This window comes from Tubulanus polymorphus, chromosome 4 (genome assembly GCF_964204645.1).
Source record: "Tubulanus polymorphus chromosome 4, tnTubPoly1.2, whole genome shotgun sequence".
NCBI lineage: Eukaryota > Metazoa > Nemertea > Palaeonemertea > Tubulaniformes > Tubulanidae > Tubulanus > Tubulanus polymorphus.
In genome coordinates this window covers 16,410,403-16,434,930 of record NC_134028.1, presented here as the reverse complement: position 1 = coordinate 16,434,930, position 24,528 = coordinate 16,410,403, and the positions used below count along the sequence as shown (strand labels likewise).

Here is a 24,528-nt window from a genome sequence, read left to right as displayed (position 1 = left end):
CAATTACAGAGAATTGATGGTTCAGAGTTTGAAGGTAATCACTGAAGTTATCGAAGTTCTTCTTGACACTTCGGACGTTAGCATGAAATACACTCAACGGTTTTCCCTCACAAGGTGTTGAAAATTTTAAAGCGAAATTGTTCGCACAATAAACGTCACAATTAGTACATTCCGGTTCTAATATATATTCCGACTTTGTTTAACTGACATCAAAATTGCTCTAACTAGACGGGAAAATTTTGCCCCATACTGTACATTTTTGGGCACGGGACTTTTACCCGGGCATCCTCCCCGGTCCCTGGTGGCGATTTGGATTCTCTTTTCATGCACCTATCAACCTATGTGCATAAACTGTAGCTAATGTCTGAAATCATCCCCGCTATTAAAGCAAGCGTATAACAATGGTTTAACTACTGAAGAGTATCCGCGATACCGCAGTCGTAAGGAAGTAGGTCAGACTACTCACGCTCACACGCTTCTCGAAAAACAAAGGGTTGCGATTCAACTCAATAATACGGCCGTAATGCTCTCCTATCCCATTAAAGAGCATATGCCATCAAAATAAAATATTGTGTAAAATTCATTTTCAAATGTGATGTATTCACAAATATCAAATATGGAACTGGTTTGAATTTTAGTTCAGCCATTACTGAGACATGTGACTTTTAAATCGGCAATTTCAGCACGTGCTCACTGTTATTGTTTATCTTAGCAGGTGCGTGTTTCTGACGTCATCTCTGACAAACGCTCACGGCTTGCAATCATTTCACTAGACATTTCATGCGATATTATATGGTTTTGGAGTGATTTGAATTAATAAACTCTTACCATTGAATAGTGTTGCTACCGTTGTAGATGGCATGATAATCGTATATAAGTGAGTAGCGCTGTAGGTCAGTGAATACGGTGAACAAATGGTGTTTATTTTATCGATTATACATAGGCTACGCGCACTAGGCCGCACACGTGCTTGTGTTGATTGTCATGGTTAACATCATAAATAGCGCCACCCGCGGGTTGAATATGAACTATACGCACGGAGTGAAGGATAAATAGATGACTATTCCGCTAACTATTAAGGCTAATTTGTGCTCCTTTTTTCAATAAGGTCGTCTAATTCATCTCAGGTCGTTATATGTATACTAAAGTTTCTTCTGGTTAAGAAATCGCGGAAAGTACAATTTTGATGGCATTTGCCCTTTAACGCCACCACCAGTGTAACGATCCTGTCTTCTAAATGTCGTATATAAGTGAGTAGCGCTGTAGGCCAGTGAATACGGTGAACAAATGGTGTTTATTTTATCGATTATCCATAGGCTACGCGCACTAGGCCGCACACGTGCTTGTGTTGATTGCCATGGTTAACATCATAAATAGCGCCACCCGCGGGTTGAATATGAACTATACGCACGGAGTGAAGGATAAATAGATGACTATTCCGCTAACTATTACGGCTAATTCGTGCTCCTTTTTTCAATAAGGTCGTCTAATTCATCTCAGGTCGTTATATGTATACTAAAGTTTCTTCTGGTTAAGAAATCGCGGAAAGTACAATTTTGATGGCATTTGCCCTTTAACGCCACCACCAGTGTAACGATCCGGTCTTCTAAATGTCTAATACCTCCTTTAAGGATGATCTACGCTCCAACGATAGACTATAAAGGGGCAATTTATCCCGAACAAAAGAACAACGAACTTACTCGGACAATGGATTCACTTCTAAGAGAACGCACCTATTGGTGATTCATTACACTATACATTACACTAATTACCGACGATAAACTATATACATAATAACGGGTTCGAGACCAGTTACAAAGTCCTCAAATATTCATAAATGAACAGTTTAAAATTGTTGATACATGTCGACTCTGCCGTAAAATCAACCTATTAACAGTCCCAATTATGGGGTAATGTCGAGAAAATAATGCCCCCGAGGTCTTCACATTTACAGAAAAGATAACGTAAGCGATTCAAGCGCAGAACGCGATAGACACACAATAGTTATCTGAGCCGCGCGTTTTTTGATCGCCAATTAAGTGGACCGGTACTGTGAAAATTGACAGCGAAGGGAAGAAAGTCAAACAATGGAAACTGGACCAAGGGGTCTGATATTCGAACAAATGGATTTGTGAGGAATATTCCTGCCAATGTCAAACGAAGAGAACTTGTCGGGAATATTTTCCCGCCACGGATTATATTGTATTATTATTTTCCCGCGTGACATGCGCGGTGGTGTTGTAGAGGGCGTTGGTTGTGTGTGTACTAGAGCTCTCGCAAGCAGGGCGGAAGTGTATGAAATTACTCTTAATAAACCTTGTATATACGTTGAATGGAATTCGTTATATGTTAGTTATTTATGTCTTCCTGACAGAACTTGACCTTCAGGTCTGATATTCAAAGAATGGGCATCGGGAGGAACATTTCATTACCTTAATAATTCGTCGCATCGAACAGCGAAATCCGTGAAATATATCACAAACTCGAAATGTTGTCATATGTCAAATAAAAGAAAATGGAACTGAGTCTTATATTCAAGGTATATTGAATCAGTGAGGTACATTCCTCCCACCACTAAACGCTGAAACCTGAACTTTTAGAATGATAGGTATTGGCGTTTTGGGGGTAATTAGGGTTACTCTTATAATTCTCGTTTAAATTATTTAACTTGCTGCTTGAAAATGAAGTCTTCCTATGTATTTGGAAACTCGGTGTAGTAACTGTCATACATAAAGGTGATAAATCAGATCCGATTAACTGCAGGCCACTTACATTCTTAAGTACATTATGAAACCTATTTGAAAGAGTTCTATATGACCCTATCATTGAACACTTAACAATTCAATTTAATCTATAAAAACTCATCTGGCTTCCTTCGTGGCAATAGTTCTAGTGATCAACTCTCGTCAATTACTTCTCATATTTTCGAACAATTTGAAAAAAATACAAGGATGTCAGGTCTATGTATTCAGACATCAGTGCGGCATTTGACTCAGTTCCCCGTGATTTGCTTTGATGCAAATTAAAGTCGTATGGAATCCGTGGAAAATCACTCAACCTGATTACATCATACCTAGAAAATAGGCATATACGAGTACGTGTAGATGATGTTTTGTCGGAGCAGTCTTATGATCATTTTATTGATTGTTCTGTTCCAGAGGGTTCGATTCTCGGACTGATGCTGTTTCTTTTGTATATCAATGATCTTCTAGGTCGTCTAACTAGCACTGTCTTCCTATATGCAGATGATAAATCTCTTTATATTCCTATTGATCCCAATGATCCTGATGTATCTACTAAAATATAGTATAGTGAATATTGTGCCCTACGCTGGAAATTAAATATTGAACCGTCCAAAAGTTGTGATTTAACGTTCACTAAAAGAGGCAATAAGGCATATAACCCTCTACTTTTAAACAATGCTCAATTTCCATCTGTTACTCACCATAAACACTTAGGCTTTATTTCAATACCATGTTGACATGGTGGCCACTAAAGTTCAGAAGGCAATAAAATCTCTGAAATTCTTTGCCAAGAAATTAAAATCAGCTCATCTCTATAGAATCTATAAGTCTTTTGTCTACCCCCATTTCGAGTATCGTGATATCCTGTATAACAGCTGTTTGAAATTAAATTTAGCAAAATTGGAAATTCTTCATTACCAAACTGCTCTATTGGTACCGGCTGCATTAAAGGATCAAACTCGAACAAAGTTTTCAACATCCTCAATAGGCAGAATCTTGTAAGTAGATGCTACGAAAAACTACAACTCTTTATGTAGAATGTAAATACCGGAAATAAACCTTCCTCTGTTCTATCATTATTTGGCAATATCATTGAAATTAGACTTCCATATAATAGATCTAATAGACCATATCGTATTCCAGCTCACTAATCTGCAAAACATTCTTCACCCCCACCCTCTTCTATTAACTTATGACTACTTGCAATCACACACGTCTGGATATAAGAAGCAGTGCTACAATTTCTCTGTTTAAATCAAAGATACTACACCGTAATTGTAACATGCCTGTTATTCCATCTTATCTAATTCCAAATATTTCTCGTAGTGAAGAAATGCTTAAATAGGCTAGGAGTAGACCTACTGTTGAAAAGTCATCTTTATAATCACAACTTTCTAAATGTTATTTCATCAAATTGTTACTACTGAAACATTATATTAAATACCCGGGTACCATCCACTTTATGTCAACATGCAGGAACCCAGTCCTTCATCAAAATATCATTGACCTCACTACCAACCAAGATAATATTCAGAATTGATTATTTATTGCTTTCCAAAGACTAAATTCCTTTGAAAAGTGCCAATTGTTTCTTTTTGGAAGTGCTAGCTTAACCTGCAATACAAATATTCGAATAATATACAACACTTCAAAATTTATGGAAACAAATCAATATTTACTCCTTTTGAAACCAATATCCATTCATCCTTAGTTTAGTTAACGCAAATTTTTATAGTTTATTTGTTATATTCAACTTCGTACTATTTCTTATGTAACATTTAGTAAATTATGTTTTGGTAGCAAATTAACTGTTTATCTAATGTGTTGCTAATAATGTCTTTTCAAAAGTCTTCAGCATATTTTTATTCCGTAAAATTTTTCTTTCGTTAATAGAGTTACTTATTACAAAAACCTTGATATGCTAATTAGCTATGTGATCAAACTGAAAATTAGATCAAATTTAATTTTGCAAAAAATATCAAATCCAATTCAATTTCACTTCACAGATCAAATCAAACAACAAATCAAATTCATTTTGTATCATTGAGCAAATTTCAGATAGTCCAATTCAATTCCATTCTGCGCTAAAATCAATTAGACCTAGGGAAAAGATTGATCCGAGGTATTTGTTCCAAACAACTCCCTGTCTGTGCTACCTATGAAAACACGATTGTAATGTGTATATTATAGGTATTGCCTATTTTGATACCCCCACGATCTTGAATATGAATCGCATTTGAGTGAAAATGTTTCGATAAGAAATGTTTCTATGATAGAAGGTTCAGAATATTAAAGCATTTGGTTTTTCCAGACTGGTCAAGGAAAAGAAAAAGTCAGATAAAGTAATAATTGATAGTCAAGAAAGAGCATTCTGGCGTATGCACCGACCGACGGTAAGTTTAGGCTAGTTTTATGAGCAGAAATAATTCTGAAATAATTGGCACCATGAAAGCGCCATAAAAAGTGTTAGCCAAATTCATGGCAGAAAATTGCTCGTGAAAATGATTGCGACATATCGCTTCCTCCATCACCCAAAAATACTCATGATAGCAGATGGTCCCGCAGTAATTCCAAGCTTGTGCATGAATACCGAGACTAGTAGTAAGTGGATGCCATGAACGCTGATATACATTAGTAGGGAAAGCTTGTGCGTCAAATAAATAGTTATCCTATATAGTGCTGTTCGTCTAGTAATTTAGCCTACATCCGGTTAACCGACTGGATGTTGTCTTGGCTTGCCAACTCTGGATTCATCTAGAAATGTAGTTTCTACAACATTCGCTTCAATCAGAGCCGTCGATGTTTGGCAGATCTATATTGTCTTCGCACCTCTGAACCCGTCCACACTTTGTCTACAATCATTTTCCCGATGCAATAACTAGGAGAAAATCTTTCAGCTTTGCGGCTAATTAGTTTTCAGGAGGGTGTGATGTATTACAATTAACGTCATATTTAATCATAGTGTAAAGAATGGACATGATAAATTCCTTGATATACTTTAGATACAACAAAGTAATGGATTAAAAAAAAAATCTATTTATATCTTCACTCCCAATATGATGATTTGCATGGCCCATAATCGATAGGCCTACGTGTGTGTAAACGATTTCATATATTTCAGCCGGGGCAGGTAAAGCGGTTTGAAGAAAATGTAATGTCTGGTTTTGAAAGGAACTATCCCCCCCGTAGGAAAAAAACTCTTCAGGCAGCTCGCGCGGAGGTAAGTAGTTCGCGATGCTTAATTTCTCCTTCGTTCTTGTCATATATATTGAAAGGAATTTATATTTCTGTTCATTTTGAATTGTATTTATGAGTTCAAAGCTTAGGAGACTACCTAATTCAAAGAAATATACACTTATGAATTCATCACGGTCAGTGTTCTCAGCCCCGCGATATTGCACTGAGCGAATACTTGAACAAGCTTACTGTTGCTTCAAACCAGTCCTTCATTTAATGTTATTACATATTTGATGTAACATATTTAATGTTGCTGCTAATTCATTTATTCTGTAAAAATATAGATGACAATAAATCGTCATCATGAATATAAATCATCACCAACAGCACAAACAGCACCATTCCCACCACAACCACGTTAATCTTTCAACATTGAATGCAGATCTTTAAGAAAATTTCAGTTTGCATATCCTGCTACCACAGCTTAGGAACCGCATTGGTATAAGTTAGCAATGGCATTTCTTGTGCAATGGGAAATAGAAACCAGGTAGCGCAACCAAACAAGTTATTCGTAGTATTAAATCGGTACATTTTCAATGGAATTTGAATTTTATTTTCAGGCGCCCAAATACGAAAATGATGTAATATGTCATTAGACATATTTAAGATCTGCTTTGTCACTCTTGTATAGTACCGAATTACTGATTAACTAATGAGAAAAATAGATTAGAATTCACTCAAAATGTAGAAGAAAATTGATGCGCAGTAACCTATTGCCACTGGCGGTCCTGACGAAAAATCACTGAATCATCGTTTCCCCCTTAGCGTTATCGGTATCAAATTGATAAGGGCTATCTCTCTCCAATCTCTACCAGAATTGAATTCAAAGTTATATTGCTTGTCTGTCTACAAATGTTTGAATGATTCAATCCAAATGAAGACTGACCACTATCTATCCTGATCACAAAGTCTGAATAGTATTAATCACAATAACCGAGTGCTGTTGATCAGCTCGGCGATCTGGGTAATACTCTGAGAACTCGCAATCGCGAACGTAGCAGTAATCACCGGAAAGAATATGGCGGCTTCTGAAGAAAGTGACTTGTCCACCTGCCGATAAGTCGTATTTTCCTCGCTAGAATATAGGGATTGAGATTGAAGCTCAAAAAGTGGAACAAGTGATGACCCACCCGCACAAATAAAATTTTCCTGCTCGAGTTGCATGGGGCAAAAAGCTGGCTGAAAATAGTAGGCTGCAACGAGCCCTGAAGAAAATGTTGGCCCTGCCTCCAGCTGGACCAGTTGTCCTTACCGATGAGGAAAATAAAGCTCAGCCAAAACACAAATTAGGGTAGCGATCGGTAGGTTGTTAGTAGGTATGGGTACACTCTGTTATCAGAATGCGAACTACACGATGATGTGTCCGGGAGAGTGCACATAATGGGCATCTTGGTGCAGATTTGACAACCAAAACCACAATAGTCTCGACCGTCAGCTGGGTAGAAAAATTAGAAATCATAAATGAATCTTGGCTTTCACAGGGCCCAATCAAACCCCAATGTGGTGGAGTCTTTTAAGCCGAGGGTGAGGCCATCAATTACAAGTTGTCGCGGTCAAACGCAACTCGAGCAATGGCTACGATAGTAACCCTCCCCATAGAACTCAATACTTTCCCGCACAGCACGAATAGCGACACTAAACTGAACCCAATCGTTCTGATCGAACCGAGTGCTCCAAACGACGATGCGTCGTGCTTCCGACCACAGAAAATAGGTCCAGAAATGTTAAACGCCGACGTTTAATCCCGGGCTGCGCTCTACAAGAAGTATAATAGGGCAGAAGGCAACATACGTAGACTTTGGTTTTTGGTTCGTAGAATGGGAACCTAAGCTATCGTCAAGTTGCAGTCACGAAGTCACGTGACAGGATCGGAAGATTTTTTTTCAGTTTAAGTGAAACTTCTCAATGAAATAGGTCCACATTCATAATTCGCTTGTCTTATGAATATTATAATTCTCACGATAAATATATTCAAATACTCTGAATAATATCATTTTTTAAAATCATGCATAACGAACGCCGATTTAGCGATTAAAACAAATCATTATATCTATTCGCGCATAAATACAGCATCAATGCTCTGTTAAAGCGCCGGTACAGCCATACACACGTTGATGCCAACACCGGCTTCCACTTCAAAAGTTGAGAACAAAATATAACCAATATTTGTGATCCGATTTACACCAAATAAACCTTTAAAGTAAGGTATTTAGCATCGGATATTGTGTCGAAAAGTCCAGATTGATACACTACATAGTTTTTCAAGTAAGCGCATTTTTAGTGTAAACCAATGATGTTGATTGACAGGCAGGCTCAGCTGCGCGCCTCATTTTATCGATGACGTCAGATGTAAACAATAACATTACCAGGTGCGTCATGCAAACGGTAAACTAATTTAAATTTTTTAAACAAACTTCTCTAATGGAATATCAATTTCTTTTCATAATTTGCCTTTCTTTTATGTAGTTCATAATTTATAAATCAGACGTTGCTTCTTCGAACCTCCGGACTCTTGTAGTCTCTGTTAGCATAGCAGTCGTCTCTCGGGTGCTAACATAATCACGGTTCCTGTTAGGCGTCTTGGGCGTGTCTGGGAAGATGGTCGGTCGGATGTTTCTGCTCAGGGTTAGTGTCCGATCTAGTAATAAATGCACGGAGTGTAAAAGTTGTATAGGATACAAGTACAAGTTAACTTTGGCCGAATAGCGGAACCTTCAGACCTTGAAGCATGACACATCACAGGCTCGTAATAAACACGGGTCGTTCACGATCGACGAGGTGACCAAAAACCGAGCTCATTAGGCACGCAGATAGCAGACCAGGGCTTCCACCGCGAAACAGCTGTATGGAGGTGAATGTGAGGGTCTAATAGAGTCACACGACCATGGGTTGCAGTAAGATTTGAGTTTTGGCGCTCGGGCTAGGAAGGGGTGGGTCCAGGGCCTCCCGAGAGCCATTGTTTCTAAATGACTGTTTGAGGGAATTTAGTAGTTTTTTCTATTATTTTCTATTCTGCTGCTTTCGCAGAAACCCTCTTGTAATTCTGTTGATTATTATTATTATTATTAAATTTTCCACTTTCCAGCTAAAAATTTTTCATGAAATGTAACTGCTCTCAGATTCGGCTACTTACAGCTTAAAAACGTTATTTTAAATTATGACACAAATTTAACTTAGCACCTGACCATTTCGAATTTGAGTATAGTATTTTATTATGAAATAATCCCGCGTAATTACCGGGTCTAAACAGCGACAAGAATGTCGCAAAGGTCATCCATTGATAACGGTGTTGTCATATCGTGGAATCGCGGAATTTTCCAAAAACACGGGTTTATTCATTTTCACTATGCATAGTAACCGTGTTTTTCCACGGGATTCCCCTTGTTGGACAAGGCACCGGACGCATGTTTCCATTACCGGTACCTGGTAGGCATTTGTAATAATCTATTACTATCGTCACTCAACAAATTAACGATACTTCCAAACGAGAAAATGGAGGCAATTAATCTATCAACATTGATTGCTGACCCCATCACAGTTACTTGTGCATCGGGCCTGCACTGAAGCTAGTGCGTCGGTTGAGACCGCATCTACGATTTCTGCGAATGTTACCACTAATAAACCTTTAATTTAAGAAATGCTGCATTGTAAAATGGATATAAAAAGATGGTTTATTTAGACTGCACTGTTTCACTGGTCGTATTCAGACCAAACTGAGGTATGTTTTCATACGGTCAATAGAAATATCCCAAAACGAACGATGTCAGACGAAAACAGACACACATTATGCATATTCTGGCTTTGGATTTTTAATGCTTCACGTGTATCTAATTTCCGAGTGTGGTGTATATAGAAGATTCAATAAAAGTTAAATGATATTAAAGATTATGGTATTTTTTTAAACTCCATTATTTGTGAAGGGAAAGCTGTTACTTAGTTCCTTCTCCTTGTTGATTCCTTGGGTCTAAAGAACGTATCATCGATACTTGACGGTGGTTTTTTTATGAAAGTAATTTTTAAGGAATCGCGGTACATAATTGGTAGTAGCACATTTCACGTTAGCAGCCATCTGAAACTACGGCCCAAGCTAGAACGTGCTCAAATCTACTAAAATCGCAAAACGTTGATTATAAATGATAACCAATGTTTGTCCTGGTGCCAATCTCTTTGTCCGAAGACATTCTGACTGCTGCTGCAGCTAAACGGTATCATAAAACAATGTCAGATAAAATTGCGTGCTAATAGTGTGAAGCTAACTTAGTGCATCGATTGGTCCGGTGCTTTGTCCGACACCGGGTATCCCCTCGGGAAACCCGGTTACTATTCATAGTGAAAGTAAAGATATTCCGTGTTTTTAAAAACATTTCGCGATTCCGTCATTCCGCGATATGACAACACCGCATTGATAAAAGTGCACCCCGAAAAGCTTCAGATTTACCGGACGACCTTTCGCGTACAAAACAATAACTACAGCTGGTGCGCAATGAAATGGAAGACCTGGAGGGACATGTCAATTCCTAGTTGCTAGTTGCCAATTGCTAGTTGCCAAATGCCGTTTGATAATTGCTAGTCCGTCTGCTAGCACCTCCTCAGTATATACCTTTTGTTATTCATTGCATGATTACCAAAAGTCGATACCCTATATAACCAAAGTTGGCATAATTTATCGACCAAATGCAAAAATATCTTATTCAACCAGAATTATATGTTTATTGATTATTTTGGGGGGACACCTGGACCGGACAAGGTCAAGGGCACTGCTGACCGGCGACCAGACTGAGGCACGTACCAATGACGAGCCACCCGCCCAGCGTTGGTTCGCTTCAAGCTTTTCATTGATTTCTAAAACTGAAGAAAATGTAGCAATTTGGCCGGTCGGGCCTGCGTTCAGTCAGACTCGAGCTGCTCAGTTTTCGTATCTAACCAAGCGGGGTTGGGGACCCAGAACTAAGCGTTTCTTGCCCTTTCGGCTTCCGGTCCTCTTGTTTTAAATCATCGTTCCTGTTTTGAAAAAAAGTCTCTTAACCCGTTTAATGACTAAAAGTAACGTAATTGCGACTGTTAACGTTAGCGTGTGTAAGATTCCACACCGATTAAGGGTGACAACTATTGCAATCGGGTGTTAGGATGGTGGATGGTTGAAATCATTTTCGGCTTCAATCCATCGCGAGTTTTAGGACTTTAATGAATTTCACGAAACCTTGATCCCTAAAATGAGTCAATTGATTAATTCTATTCGTAAATCAATTTACGTTGGCTACATTTCCTGAAGATTTCTAGCTCAAATCGACGTAATGTGGACACAAATGGTAGGAATTTTCGTACGGAATTTTACTTCTGTGTTCACTTGACGACTCGGATCAATGACAACGACAGCAGAGTTTATGTGATTTAAGGTGAGACTCCGTTAACCAGGTAATAATTTACGTGATTTGTTTATAGTATGAGTACATAAAGTACTCATATAATATACCATATTATGGTGTAGCAAATAAGTACTCGGTGAAGCAATGATAATCGTAGTTGGCTACCCGGTATCTACATAATGCCTACATTTAGCTAGCTTTTTGGGGGATACACCTAGAATAGATTAAGGCCCTAATGAAATGTGTTGCGCCATTGGAAAGCCCAAGAAATTAGTAAGGGGCTGGTTTACACTCCGTACGACTATTTATTTCTAGTACTTTCTTTCCAGCTATTATTCGTGGAATGAACTGGTCACTACGGTCTTCAATTCCTTTGCGTATTCTTGCAGCTACTGGGAATATAGACCACAGTGTGCAAGTGTACGTTTCATATCAAGCTTTTTTGTCATTGGCAGTCAAAGTCGTAACTTAAGCGCAACTGTCTCAGATGCTGTAAGTACTTGACGTTTTGGGTTTTTGTTTTTTTGCTAATGCCATGTTCACAATATTTTGATTAGTAATCAGTCCGGCAAACGTACTAGGACTGCAGATATGGATTCATTGTTATTATGGGATGTTAATTCATGCGCGTCTAGAGTCCTGTGACATACCTTTGATATGAAGCTCTTAGAGACTTGTTTTGGAGTAAATTAATTAGCCCTTACGATACCACTGCCACATGGCTTAACGGTGTCTACGCTAGACAGTAGTAATAGATTTTTCACGACAAACGCACAATTTAAATTGGTCTCCTAAAATATCTATCATTTAAGTAATTCTTACTTGGGATCGCTTAATTACAGGTGGAAAGAGGTCAGATGGCATGAAAATCGACTGTGGCTGACTAATTGGTGCGAGTAGATCAGGCGTTGATGTTTCAAAAGGTGTAGCCCAAATGCTTGTATCATCAGGGGTAGAAAAATTATCTGGAGATAAACGAAAACTTCACCTTGTTGACCGTCAGTTGATTTTGCTGTAATTTTTATCAGCTGGATAAGTCAACACATCATTCAGTTCAAAATCTGTGTTCAGTAGAATTTCTTTCAATAAAATGAAAAATTATTTGACTGATTTTTATGTATTCACGATTGAATTTGAAATCATCTTAAAACCAGAGAAAGCATTGTTCAGAAATTTAGAAAATCCTAGACTCATAATCAAATTCTGTGAAGTCAGTTAAGGTCTTTCGCTCGAATCAAGCCTAGGGCTCAGGTGGCTAAAATTCAATGCCGATTACGATGAAGTTTGCACACTGAAAAACATTGGGCTGTGTCAATGTAATTTGGACAAGTCAGCAATCTAATGACCGCCCTGCCGCTGCATCTGAGACAAACAAGTTAGACCGTATTGCTTCGATGCTTTGACAAACAGACTCCTAAGCAAGATGACCTGCCAAATCAAATGTAAATTAAGAAAGGAAACAACTAAATTAATTGATCAATCAATGCCTTTCGTCTTTTAAAAGTTTCCCCGGAAATATTACTTTTTCTGGTCGCCACCTGCCTCGACACGATACTTTTTTGATGCAACTGCTACCAGGGGACCATATCTTCGGTATCCTCAAAGCCATTTTGTCTAGACTTGGTACATCAGTACTTTTTATGTGGCAGCCTTTATGGATCCACATATCCAGCATATTGTTGACCCAGGTTGCGCTTCTTGGAAATTGTCATGTGTTATGGATGGATTAGAATTATTGCGATGAAATCTTTTTACGCTTCCCAGTACGACATATGAACCAGTTAGGCAGAAACCCGTTATCGCTGCTATGTAGCTATATTCAAGGGTTGTTATTGGAGTTTAGCCACATTATTGGAATTAATTTGAGGAAACTTTTATAATAACTGCTTTTCTAATAGTGAGCGATTCGGGGATGATTGTACTGACGAGTATTGTATTGATGGTATACAGAATTGTTTTGAAATAAGTCTATGATCGGTGCTGGTAGTTCATTGTTGATAAGCCGATATGCGTGTTTTAGTATTTCTAAATGGATCATGTCTTTGAATTTTAGAATTTCTAATGTGCGAAACATTGAATCTGTTGGGCTATTGTATGCTGATTTAGAAATAATTCGAACGGCTTTTTTCTGAAATTTTTCTTATCTGCTCAGGTTTCTTTTTAAGATAAGTGGGCCCCCATGAGATCAGTGAGTACGTAAAATGACAATGGATACGACTGACATAAAGTCGTTTTTAACAGTATGTAGGTTCAAAATGTTTAACCTAGTTAAGTAAATGAATTTGACTATCTATTGTGGTGCAGATTTTGCTAATGTGTAAATTAAAATCAAAAATCTCGTCTAAATGTAATCCAAGGAAGCATGTTGATGATACTAAATTAAGTTCCTCGTTGTCTAGTTTTATCGTATAATCTTGATTCTTAATATTTCTAATTCCATTTGGTTAAAAAAGAATTACTTTTGTTGGCCTATTGATTTTGTTGACATAGGCTGCGAGCCTATGTCAGTAATAGGGAATAAGTTGTTCTAGATCAAAGGTCGAGAGGTCGAATGAGTAAAAAATGAAAAATAAATTCTCGCACACTCGAATTTATTTTTCATTTTTTACTCACTCGACCTCTCAACCTTTAATCTAGAACAACTTATTCCCTATTACTCTTAAAATATCTAATGACTTCTAAAATCAATTTTAATAAAATAATATGTTATTAAAATGGAGAGTAAACAAGTACACAGTGAGAACAACAAATCATTTCTAAATATAATTAAAGATACTACAAATGTCAAATCTGTAGATTATAAATTTAAGAAGTTAACAGAATTAACAATTCATAAGAAATATTTAATTACAAATATTGATACAGTTACTAACAAATATGGAGATGAATTAGTTATCCACTTAGAATATGAAGGATTAAAAGGAAATAAATATAAATGTTGGGAATAGTAAATTGCAGTTAAGGGAATATTAGTTTTACTAAAGGTTAACTAGTATCATCCCCTAGAAGTAAGGAAAATTCAAGGAATTGCCTCAAAAATGAGCTTTCATTCGACAAATTCGGTGAAAGGGTTCAAAAGATATGGGAGAAAATCTTATGGGAAAAAAAGAATTTTTTCAAATAAACGCATATAATGTATGGTTACCATGGTGACAACGTTTAGTTATAATTTACTCGTGAACGAATATGGAATGATTTTAAAATTTTAAAGAAAAAAGATTAGATATGGTTTTAGATAAACACATCCTCAATTAATCCATTGGTTACGTCAAGAATGTGGACAAATTACGCGATTTTTCTGCAATTGCAACAATGGTTACCATTGTTGCAATTCAATTGTTAGCAAGACGTAGTAATAAGCGGCCCAATACATGGCCGAAGACTTTAGGCAAGTTTGAGAACATTTGGAATGTCACGAAAGACCCAACGCCCAAAATACCGGTACCTGACGGATGAAGAACGCAGATTTGAATTGCTGTTACCATAGAAACCAATAAACAGTTAATCCCGATATTGACCAAGTACATACGAGTTATAAGTAAGTTTAAAGAAATATCAATATAATCAACAAAAAACATTAACAACATCACTATTTGAGCTAATAACCTTTAAAATGAATATTTCATATGAAATTGCTATTTTCAAGTGAATATTACACGATTGTTGCTGCTGTAACTAGGTAACAAATGAATGTATGCATAAAATTAACGTTGCGCTATATGCACTGCAATCCCCCAACTCAGAAAAGGTTTAGATTGTAAAATTACTCCAAACCTAAGATGAGATATTCGAATTATTTAGCAAAAGTAGTTTAAAGTGTATTTCCTTGACGAATGAAAATGAAGATGTTTTAATTTCAAAATGTCTGACTTTAACGCCCCCTGTAGGCCAAAAAACAAAAAATTATAAAAGGCATCCACCACACATGGTAGCCCACATACTCTGCTATCAAATGAGCCCGGATGCCAAGCTGTAACAAAAAATGCCGTGATCGTCGAATTTTCCATGATTGGCTGGCTGACTAACACTCAAACGCAATTTACTAGCCTGTAATTTGATTACTAATGGGCGAATTGAACGGATTAAGCCAGAATATATTCCATAATCTGTTTTTCTTTATGGTGCGCAAAGGTGAAAGCCGTGGGTAACCAAAAAGTGTAAAAAGTTCGATTTATTTGAGCACGTTTTTTCAAGTAGCATCTTTGATTGTCGAAAATAACACGTGTGAAAATTCAATGCTAATTGTGTCGGAAGAACTTTACCTCGTCATGATCCAACGCTTTGTTCGGTAGTTATGGGCTTTCAAAGACGAAACCCCCCAAAATCTCGGGTATATATAATTTGTGTTGACCCGGTTGGAACTCCATCATGACGTCATCGAATTTTTTAAGATGATTCTGATATTTATACACGACTGGAATAATAGTTTTATCATCATTAATTGAAGTCATTTTGACGTTCGCATTAACGATCCGTTTTGGAGCCTGATTATTTGTATTATCTTGTCAATGGCGGCATAGTGATGAGCGTTCGCGTTGAAAACAGTCGTGTACAGTGGCGTAGGTAAAATCGCCTCATAATCTCGTGTTCACTGCGTGTATGTATCAGTTATAGATAACGCGCGCCAAGGCGCAGCTCGCGCGTAACAACCCTTCCGAGTGAAGATGTAAGCTTGCCTGCCTAATTAAAGCAATCCTATAGTGAAATTATTAAAAACAATGTCAGTCGATAAACTTTATTTCGTCAGTAACCGGCACTGGCCTCAAATTTGCATAGACTTGGGAGCTTCTGTCCTAATTGAGCCGTATGATAACGAAAAACCTCCGATTGAAACCCAGGCTCTCATTTTGCCGGGTCAAAAAAATGGTTTTATTTGTTTTATATGCCATTCTATGAATGTATTAGAATTATGAATATTAGTTTGTTGAGACAAAAATTCCCAAAATCAATTTTCCGAAGATTTCATTCTCGTTAAAAAGTCACTTATCACTGACCAAAATTAGGTCCTTTATGATATATTTTTCTTATTTTATTTTCAATGAAATTAATCTTTAGTAGCCTAGTAGCCATACATGACAAATTTTTGACTCCACACGGTGGTTTGGTGAGCCACTGGACCATTGGTCCTTTATTTCAGAAATGTAAACAGTAGATTATTAGCAGTAAACCAATATTGTAGTATATTCAAGTCATTTTCATTGCTTTGTATTAGATAATCAATTTAGCTTCCACTAATATATGCAGTCGTGTCGTCGGCGAATACGATAGGTTAACATTTTTCAGACACATGTGCATATTGTTAATAAATTTCTTATTGATTATTGCTGTTTACTTATAGTTTTAGTTTTATTTCTCCCGCCACATCTTTCATGCTCCCCATAATCAATAAACATGTATGGTTTTGTGCTTTTGTTACTATGTTTAGTGCCTTTGTCACCCTGATATGAGTTGCATATTTCATTATCATATATATCTACAATGTCATATCGAATGGTTCATAATATTTCATATCTTTAACTACATGAAATGCTTAATAATAATAATTATAGTATTAATAATGACATATAACTTATGAATATAGTATCAATATGTGCTTTATCGTAATCAACATGTCAGACTACTCAATATGTATTCGAAGTAATTAGTGCTCATCATTAATTAATTTGAGTCTCTCAAATATGTCTCCAGGTGTAAGTTTGTGAGTCCTGATGTCTACAACTTGTCTGACACCTAGTTCTCACTTTATACTCATGATTCTGTATATAAAGACTATGTTAAGTTATGATAATCAATCTCATTCCGGGATGCAATAAAGATTGTACATATAAGGTTTAACTGCCTTTTTGTTCCTGATGGATCGAATCCTGTACCGCTGGTGTAAATGCTAGTTCCCCAGACAGCCTGCCGATACAACAACCAGCCGGTTACACCTTACTAGGAGTGCGGTACTACGCGCGTTGGCTTTTTTAGTGTCAACCCTCTAAATTATGAGTCAGCCTTGCAGGTTTCAATTGAACGGTTTTTGGTTCAGGAATAGTGGATTACAAATTCTCACTTTAGAATTCTGCCATATATCTACTGGGATATGTAAACGTCGTCAACAAGTTATTGTCCCCCGCGCGGCGTAGGCCGCGAGCGGGGGACTTGGTATCCGCCTCCGTCCGTCCGCATGAGCTTGTGAACGCGATTCAAGAAGAACCGTTGATCGCAGGACTATGATATTACACAGTATGATTACCCCTAAGGAGAGGATGTGCCCTATTGATGTTGGGGTCCAAGGACCAAAGGTCAAGTTCACTACAGGTCATTAATGTGAAAACTTGTGAACGTCATTCAAGAAGACCTGTTGGAAGCAGGACCATGATATCACGTAGTATGATTACCCCTAGGGATAGGATGTGCCCTATTGATTATGGGGTCCAAGGATCAAAGGTCAAGGTCACTACAGGTCATTCATTTAAAACCTTGTGAACGTGATTCAAGAAGAACCGTCGATAGCAGAACCATTATATTACGTAGTATGATTACCCCTAGGGAGAGGATGTGCCCTATTGATTTTGGGAAAAAGGACCAAAGGTCAAGGTCACTACAGGTCATTCATGTGAAACCTTGTGAACGTCATTCAAGAAGAACCGTTGATAGCAGGACCATGATATTACGTAGTATGATTACCCCAAGGGAGAGGATGTGCCCTATTGATTTTGGGGTCAAAGGACCAAAGGTCAAGGTCACTACAGGTCATTCATGTGAAACCTTGTGAACGCCATTCAAGAAGAACCGTTGATAGCAGGACCATGATATTACGTAGTATGATTACCCCTAGGGAGAGGATGTGCCCTATTGATTCTGGGCTCCAAGGATCAAAGGTCAAGGTCACTTCAGGTCATTCATGTGAAACGTTGTGTCGTGAATGTGATTCAGAAAGAACTGTTGATAGCAATACAATGATATTACATCGCATGATTACCCCTAGGGAGAGGATGTGCCCTTTTGATGTTGGGGAAAAAGGTCAAGGTCACTAGATATCATTCATATGAAACCTTGTAAAAACGATTCAAGAAGAACCATTGATAACGGAACAGTGCTATTTCATAGTATGAGTAACAGGGTACTATTTGTTCTAAACCAAAGGTCGAACGGTCGAAAAATAAATTCTCGCACACTCGAATTTATTTTTCGACCATTCAACCTTTGATACAAAACAACTAATACCCTATTACTTCTATATAATCACAAGTCTCTTAATTTACAAGCCTCAACACGTTGATTATTGCGTAATACATGTTGATTTTAGATGGATGGTTCTAGAAAACTACATTAGCCAATCACAGTTGAGTATTAACCTATCCAATCACAGTTGAGTATTCCCAGTTAATCACAGTTAAGTAGTCCCTATTACTCTATCCAATCACAGTTGAGTATTAACCTATCCAATCACAGTTGAGTATTTCCTATTACTCTAGCCAATCACAAGCCTCATAATTTACAAGCCTCAACACGCAGCTGGGTTTTCCCCACTGTTGAGTAGTATAAATAGGAGGGACGCACACGTGGCTGGACGCGTTGAGAGGTAAGTGTTATGTTCAATTTTGATAAAAAATATGTTATTAAAATGGAGAGTAGTAAACAAGTACACAGTGAGAACAACAAATCATTTCTAGATAGAATAAAAGGTATCACAAATGCTAAATCAGTAGATTATAAATTTAAGAAGTTAACAGAATTAACAATTCATAAGAAATATTTAATTAAAAATATTGATACAGTTACTAACAAATATGGAGATAAATTAGTTATTCACTTAGAATATGAAGGATTAAAAGGAAATAAATATAAATTCAGAACATATTTACCAGATAGATTTCATAGATTATCAAGTGAAGATTTAGAAGAATTATGTTCTGGTGATTTCTATTCCATATATAAAGGTAAGAATGAAAAAGAACACCATGAAATAGATTTCGAATAAAATATGTAAAATAAATGGTAGAATTAAAAGAATACAGAATATTTGTTGATTCAAGAAGGCTTACAAATTATAAATCACATAATTTACTAGTACGATTAGATAGAGAATTTAAGAATTGTGTAGATTTAAAATTAGTAAATGTAAGGTTATGTGATTCTTTTTATAATATATCAGATGAAAGTCTTGATCATAATGCTTTTATGATTCACGTTAGGAGAAATAATAAATGGTATCATCTATTTTTAAGACCAGGGTTATTCAGAAACATTAGTGCAGGAAATTAATAGAAAAGCTAAAACAAAAATGAGCGCAGCTGCTGGATTTGGAATTAAATTTTTAAAAAGTGATAATAATAATAAATTAAGAATAAAGTTAGCTAATGAAGAACAACATAAATTTATAGTGAGAAAACCATTAAGAATTGCACCAAATAAACTTCATGCAAATGTTGATTCTACACCAAATATAATGCCTTTTGCACATTTTTATATTTCTTGCAATTTAATTGATCATAAAAAAACATTTGAAGCAACTAAAGATACAATTTGTAATTGAAGTATATTAAATATTTTACCATTGAAAAATGTTAAACAATTTGGAACTCAAATAAATTATAATTTAGCTGAGTGTGATTTCAAACCATGCATTCCACATTTTAACAATTTTAAATTAGAAATAAGAAATCATAATGGATATTTAATTGATTTGAATAACTTTCCTGTAATTTTTGAATTAGTTATAAGATGTAAAGAATAATTTTTTCACTATATAAATGAATAAAACTGTTGGACCGAGTATATGCTTTGGATTTGATTTTAAACGTGAGAAAGAAATGAAATTTAACATTAATGATGTAATAACACATATTAAGAATATTGCATTTTCTAATGAAACAAGATTTGAATATAAAAGAACAATAAATAATGAAACTTTTAATGTAGAAAAGATTACTGATTTAATTAGAGTCTTTAAGATTTTATGAATTAGATGAAGATTATTATTATTGATATTAAACAAATATTAACTAAAATATCTGATAATCACAAAAGTAGTAATGAAATAAATGTTGAAATAATCATAAATAAGATAACTAAATATTTTGAAGGTGATTTTTTTGATAGATAAATGAGTGATAATAAATGGATAATAACTGGGTTATATAATGGAGCATTATTATCAGTTGGAACTGTTGGTTATTCAATGGTATTAAAAAAAGTATTCAAAATGGGAAGTGTTAATGTTGATAGATTTGATATAAATGATATTTTAAAATAAACGTTAGCAGTTACTTTATCTAATTTAACAATTGATTATTTGGAAAAACAAAAATATATTCCTCCTATATAAATGCGTAATTTTTTTACTAAATAAATGGCATCTGCAGTTATAACTATTATAGGATCGGCAATAGTTAACGCTTTGGCATTTACTGGTGGTGGGTATCTATTGATATAATATATTGATATATAGCATCTGATAAAAATAGTTCATTAGCAGAACAAAGAAGACACAACTTATCGTTAGAAAAGTATAATAAAGCAGCAGAAGAATATAGAGAAGAGACAAAATTATATGGACTATATTAACAAAGAATTATATAACCAGAAAATTACACATAGAGATTTTCAATCAGTTGATGAAGCTATGAGTTTATATAATGCAGTAACAAATAAAGAAAAATTACATCTATACAAACCTAAATTATCAGATTATTATACACCAAGTAGAGAACAACAGAAATATGAAATAATTTGGATTTTAGGTGGAACAGTAATTGTTATATTTGTTGCATATAAATTTACTAATTAGTAATTTCTTTTCTAAATAATTGGATGATAAAGTTGATAATATTGATATTATTCCTCATGATATAAATAAAACTATATCAAAATTATATTTGGAAAAACAAATATTAGAATTTGAAAATGATTTAAAAGTTAAAAAGAAAAAACATTTAAAATCTAAAATTATATATTATTTTATTATCCGTGGTTCAGTAACAATTAGTTCTGTAATAACATTTTTAGCATTATTCTCACCATTAACACCTTTAGCTATCTCAATTGGAGCTTTAGGTTTAAGTTCAATTGTATTAACCGGCATAAGTTCAAAATTAAATATAAAAAGTTATAAAGAAAAAATAAAATCTAATATAAAAGAAATTAATAAATTTAAAAATACATTGGATAAGATAATACGTTTAAATGGTAATATAACAGTTGAAGAACAAGATAAATTATTAAAAGAATTAATAAATTATAAAATTTTTAGTATATGAATGGTAGATAGTTTTCTAAAAGCTTTTCAATATAATAAATCAATTAAATATAATATTCCTGCAATAGATTTTAATAAAAATATTTTATTTTATTCTTAATTACAGTTGTAAGTGCAATTATTTTTGGATTAGTGAATATGATGAAAAATAAATAATTAATTTTTTTGTTAAATAAATGAGGGAAGTTACATAAATCCTTCTAAGAATTCAAGAATATCTAATGCTATTAAAGCAGAGAGATCTCATCATATAATTACCCATAATCTAATATTAATCCCGATGAAACGTTATATGTTAGAATCCCTCGAGTAACAAAAATACTTTTTATGTTCCAAATCGTATTTATTTATCTGCTGATATAAAAGTATCTGGCCATGATAATAATTATGTTGTCGATAATGTTGGAAGATATTTGATTGAAAAATTAATTGTAAAGATTGGACCAGAAACAGTTTTTTCATTAGATGATTATAATTTATTTATGCATTATAAAGATTTATGGTTAACAAAAGAAAATGGAAGTAATATGATATTTCAAGGCATCCAATCAGAAAACCATGATAAATTAAGATCAGAAGCTAATAATGCAATCATAACTAATGCTACAGATAATTTGATAAAAAAGATTTATGAAAGCAAATATAAAATTCCATTAGACTTTGAATTGGTAAATAATAATGCACCTTTATATAAATATGCGATTCAAGAAGATATTATATTGGAAATAACATTTGCTAAAATTGTAATAATAATTAAATTGATTATTATACTGGTAATAAATATGCATTATGTTTAGATCTAAGAACAACAGAGGATAATTCATTACATGGTTCTGGGAAAAAACTACAAAATAGAAAAGATGGGATACAATTATTCATGAAAGAGAAAAAAGGAAGTTTAAATTTCAAAATGCACATTTATATTATATCTGACGCGCAATTAAATATTGTAAATTCTCAATTGAATAGTGTTATGTATTAAAATTTTAGTTTTAATAAAAAATTCTATAATAAATGGAGGCAGGTAAAGTATATAAACATATTCCATAAATTGATAAACATGAAAATAATGATGGCTTATATTATGTAATACCTTGTAATATAGCTTTGATATTTGATCCTATTTTCAAAAATTATAATACTAAACTAATAGAAATCGATAATAATAAAAGTGAAGTTGTTGATAATGTAAGTAATGAAATTGATAATAATGTTTTACCTCCTACATCTGATAATGTTTTACCTTCTACATATAATAATGAAATAATATTAGATCATAGTGAAAATAGAAATTATTGTGGTTATTGTAAAGGTGAATTTTCAAACTGCCAATCAAATTGAATTAACCATATGAATACATTTGTACATATTATTAATGTTATAAAACGCGTTGGTTTAAGAGAATTTATAGAACACTCATTAAGATATGTAACAAAGTTTGTTTCAAATAAAAAAGTAAATGGTAAAGATTTATATAAAGATTTATTAAGTGAATTTTTATCTAAGGTACCTGAACACAGTAAAGATGATCAAACATTGTAAATAAAATATTAAGACCAAACACTAAGAAAGAAAATAAGGAAAATATAGTTACAGATAAGCATATTGATAATGAAGATTATATAGATACAGATTGGACGAGACGTAAAGTAGTAACTATTGATGTTGCGGTAGATAGGATGAAAAAGGATTATAATGAAGAAACTTATGATGATCCGGTAGATAGGTTTAATAGATTGTTAGAGTCTGATGATGAATTGGAGGATGATGATGATGATGAAAATGATGTTAATCTCACATTCATATAAAATAATAGTTGAAAATGGTATAAGATAATCGTTAATAAAAAAGGGGTTTTAAGCATTTAGGTATCTAATACGTATTTAATACGTATCTAATACGTATTTAAGTATTTATGTATCTAATATGTATTAATCTAAATAACCTTTATTATTTTCAAACTTAGTTGAAAAAATAAAAATATATTAGTTGAAAAATTAAAATAAATAAAACATTTTTAAAAAGGGGTTTTAAGTATTAATGTATCTAATACGTATCTAATACGTACTTAATACGTATCTAATACGTAAATGCTTTAAATGCCTTATTTTATAAATTTATATTCATAAGGAAATTGAAGCGTCAGAAGTAATTTTTGAGCCTTTATTATTCTTTAATTTATTCATATATTCATCATGTAAGTCAGTAGGTATAATTTGATTTTCTTCCAAAGATTGTTGCATAGATTTTCTATCTTTATTGTAGAATAAAACTAAAAATCTAATGTTTTCCCTAAAATCTTTAACAATTGAATTATATTTTTGATTTGAAACCCATGTTGTTATCCCAAAATGTCTCCCAGAGAAAGCTAAATAACATAGTTCACTTTCTCTAACTTTTGAATCATGTAAATTAGCACTATCATCTATGATGAATAATGTATTAGATCCTTTGTAAATATCAATTGCTATTTTTATACAATTATCTAAATTTTCTATATCTTTTATCATCAAATGGGTTCAAACTAACCTTTTCTATTTCTTCAATAAACATCTCGTGGTACTCAGATCTTAAACATTTCATCTTTTTTTTTCTAACTTCTTCATTAAATATACAATTGATGTAATCTTTGAAATGAATGTTCTTTTCTACTACACTTTTAGTAATTCCTTTTAAATTTTTAGCTTCATGAGTTTTAGTTTTATATGAATACATTTTAGATCTAATACCTATAAAAATATAATAGAATTCATTATATAGTTGAAGTTATTGTTTTTTAAATATTTTTTATTTGAATTCTATTTAAAATCTTCTTTGAAAAGAAATAGAAGAATATGATTTTAATATCTCACTACTTTTGTCTATCTATAGGAACAAATAAATTGTCCAGATAAGTCATTTCGGATTCTCGATATTCAATCATATTCCTTTTATA

General features: G+C 34.2%; 1 protein-coding gene across 1 annotated transcript in view; it reads left to right on the top strand.

Annotated features, from left to right (window-relative positions):
* LOC141903423 (regulator of G-protein signaling 7-like) overlaps positions 1-24,528 on the top strand; it is a 269,965-nt gene that overhangs the window by 113,104 nt on the left and 132,333 nt on the right. The window contains exons 7-9 of the mRNA XM_074791538.1: positions 5,056-5,137; positions 5,866-5,964; positions 16,929-16,937. Of these exons, the coding sequence (XP_074647639.1) occupies positions 5,056-5,137; positions 5,866-5,964; positions 16,929-16,937 (190 nt within the window). The remainder of the gene's footprint in view (positions 1-5,055; positions 5,138-5,865; positions 5,965-16,928; positions 16,938-24,528) is intronic.